Source organism: Microcebus murinus, chromosome 9 (assembly GCF_040939455.1).
Source record: "Microcebus murinus isolate Inina chromosome 9, M.murinus_Inina_mat1.0, whole genome shotgun sequence".
Lineage (NCBI taxonomy): Eukaryota > Metazoa > Chordata > Mammalia > Primates > Cheirogaleidae > Microcebus > Microcebus murinus.
In genome coordinates, this window is record NC_134112.1 from 92,996,857 (window position 1) to 92,999,478 (window position 2,622).

General features: G+C 45.5%; 1 protein-coding gene across 1 annotated transcript; it reads left to right on the forward strand.

Annotated features, from left to right (window-relative positions):
• Window positions 1-1,316: 1,316 nt before the first annotated feature.
• LOC142872884 (olfactory receptor-like protein OLF3) lies at window positions 1,317-2,270 on the forward strand. The gene has a single exon (XM_076006231.1). It carries the CDS (start codon window positions 1,317-1,319, stop codon window positions 2,268-2,270), a length of 954 nt encoding a protein of 317 aa, XP_075862346.1.
• Window positions 2,271-2,622: the final 352 nt, after the last annotated feature.

A 2,622-nucleotide genomic window follows, 5' to 3' on the forward strand; every position in this document is an offset into this window, starting at 1 on the left:
ATGTATTCCCTGGTTGAGAGATTCACTTTTTGAGCTTTGCAGATGGGTAGGGCCGTAGACTGGGCTCCAAAGTTAGCTGGAGTCACTGGTGAGGAAGGGTGAAACCTCATGCTATGCTCCTTAGAAATGACAATTGAGGATTGCTTCCTTGTAAGGATGAAGCTGTAGGGTAGACTTCTGGCTGAGCTGAGTGGCTGTTTGACCTCCTAGGTCAAGCAGGTCTAACCCCTATGCCTCTCTGAAATGTACATATGTGTACTTGGGAAGCTTTTTGGCTGAGTGAAGCTACTGTTTGACTTCCTGAGTCAAGTAGGCCCCTACACTTCTGGGTTGGGGCCAGCATCTCCCTGTTTGGACAGGGGTTTGGGGGGTGGGCTCTGAGGTGGGGCATGGAGACTGGCTATCTAGGAACTCAAGCTAGATTGAAGTTCCCACCATGCTTCTAAAGGTGACCAGCCCAGCTTTGCAGATGGGCTATGAAGTTGGCTATCTTTAATCAGGCACTACAGCTGGAAGGAACACAGAAGTATCACCAATATCTGTGTGCTGGTCACTATGACCTCCACCTCCTTTCTTTTTTCTATCTTAATACACATAGTCTAGCTATGCTGTTACCCTCATAATTCTCTATGAGGTAAGATCAAAGTGGGCTTTCCAGGAAGCATCTTGGAATATTAGGGAAGCTGAATGTCTGCCTTCAGGTTTCTTTAACTTTTATAGAAACTGTGGGCCCAGGAAAATACTCTTTGTTTGGTGTTGTGATGATTTCGGGGATGGGGAGGTAGAAGGGTGGCACACTTAAAGTGAAACTATTCATCTTACTGTTCTAATTCAGTTTTCCTTCAGGGGACCATATGGGTGTCTAGGTTTGTTTCAGAACTTTGGGGTTTTCAAAAAGATGTTCTGCTCTGTGGATAGTTGTTAGAAGAATTTTTTCTTGGGGGTAGTGCGGCCTTGGACTTCATATTCTGCCAGCTTGCTGACGTCACCAAAAAACCCTCCATGCCATGGATGCTGAGGTAAGTTAGTAAGGATGTAAAGCTTCCAAATATTATACTGCAGGCTTTAACTGACCTCCTTGTGACATATATCCTTATGAAAGCTCTACTATTAATATCTCTCTGATGCAAAGTAAACAAACTGCATATTGGGATCAAGCTGGTTTTCTTGGCCTCATGAATGATCTGAAACATTTGGCTAAGACTGGCAGGTTGTATACAGTATACATTACTAATATGCTATTCTTATGGTTCTTTGATTCAACAGCTTGTGTTTCTGTGACTCTCTCTGCAGATTAATATTACTCACATTTTTCAATGGGAACAGATAATCAGACACAGGTGACAGAATTTATTCTCCTTGGCCTGACCAGTGACCGGGACGTTCAGGTCTCCCTTTTTGTCCTGTTCTTGGTAACGTACCTCATGACATTGACAGGGAACTTTCTCATTGTTCTCCTGATCAGACTGGACAGCCGACTCCACACTCCCATGTATTTCTTTCTCACCAACCTCTCCCTTGTTGATGCCTCCTATGCCACAAGCATAGTCCCTCAGATGCTGGTGCATTTTCTTGCAGAACATAAAGTCATCCCACTCCTGAGCTGTGCAGCCCAGCTATTTTTCTCCCTGGCATTGGGCGGGATTGAGTTTGTTCTCCTGGCAGTGATGGCCTATGACCGCTACGTGGCTGTGTGTGACCCCCTGAGATACTCGGCCGTCATGCATGGAGGGCTGTGTACTAGGTTGGCCGTTACGTCCTGGGTCAGTGGCTCCATCAACTCTCTCATGCAGACTGGTATTACCTTTCAGCTGCCCATGTGCACCAACAAGTTTATTGATCACATATCCTGTGAAATCCTAGCGGTGGTCAGGCTGGCTTGTGTGGACACCTCCTCCAATGAGGTTGCCATCATGGTCTCTAGCATTGTCCTTCTGATGACACCCTTCTGCCTGGTTCTTTTGTCCTACATCCGGATTATCTCCACCATCCTGAAGATCCAGTCCACAGAGGGAAGGAAGAAAGCCTTCCACACATGTGCCTCTCACCTCACAGTGGTTGTTCTGTGCTATGGCATGACCATTTTCACTTATATCCAGCCTCACTCCGGTCCCTCTGTCCTTCAGGAAAAGTTGATCTCTGTCTTCTATGCCATTATTATTCCCATGCTGAATCCGATGATTTACAGTCTAAGGAATAAGGAGGTGAAGGGGGCCTGGCAGAAACTATTAGGGCAATTCTCTGGGTTAACATCAAAACTAGCAGCTTGATGACTCATCAACATCACTGAGAAAAAAGCTCTGCTTCAGTGTTCTCCACCCAACTCACATGTGATAGGCATGAACCACATTTCCCTGGCCACCAGGGAGGAGATGGCATACCGTGTGTAGCTGAGTGGTGGTGGTAGGGTGTGGGATGTGGGGGTATTTTTTATGTCACAGCAGCATGTTCAATGACGTTAAACACTGCTATAAATGTACTTCCCACACCTACTCTCCTATCTTATGGCCTGCCAATAATTGAACAAAATATATGAGTTACTGTTTTGATTTGTCACATTGTTTGTAATCATGGACCTATTCATGGATCTTACCTTGGACTGTTGGTTCTTATTCATCCACA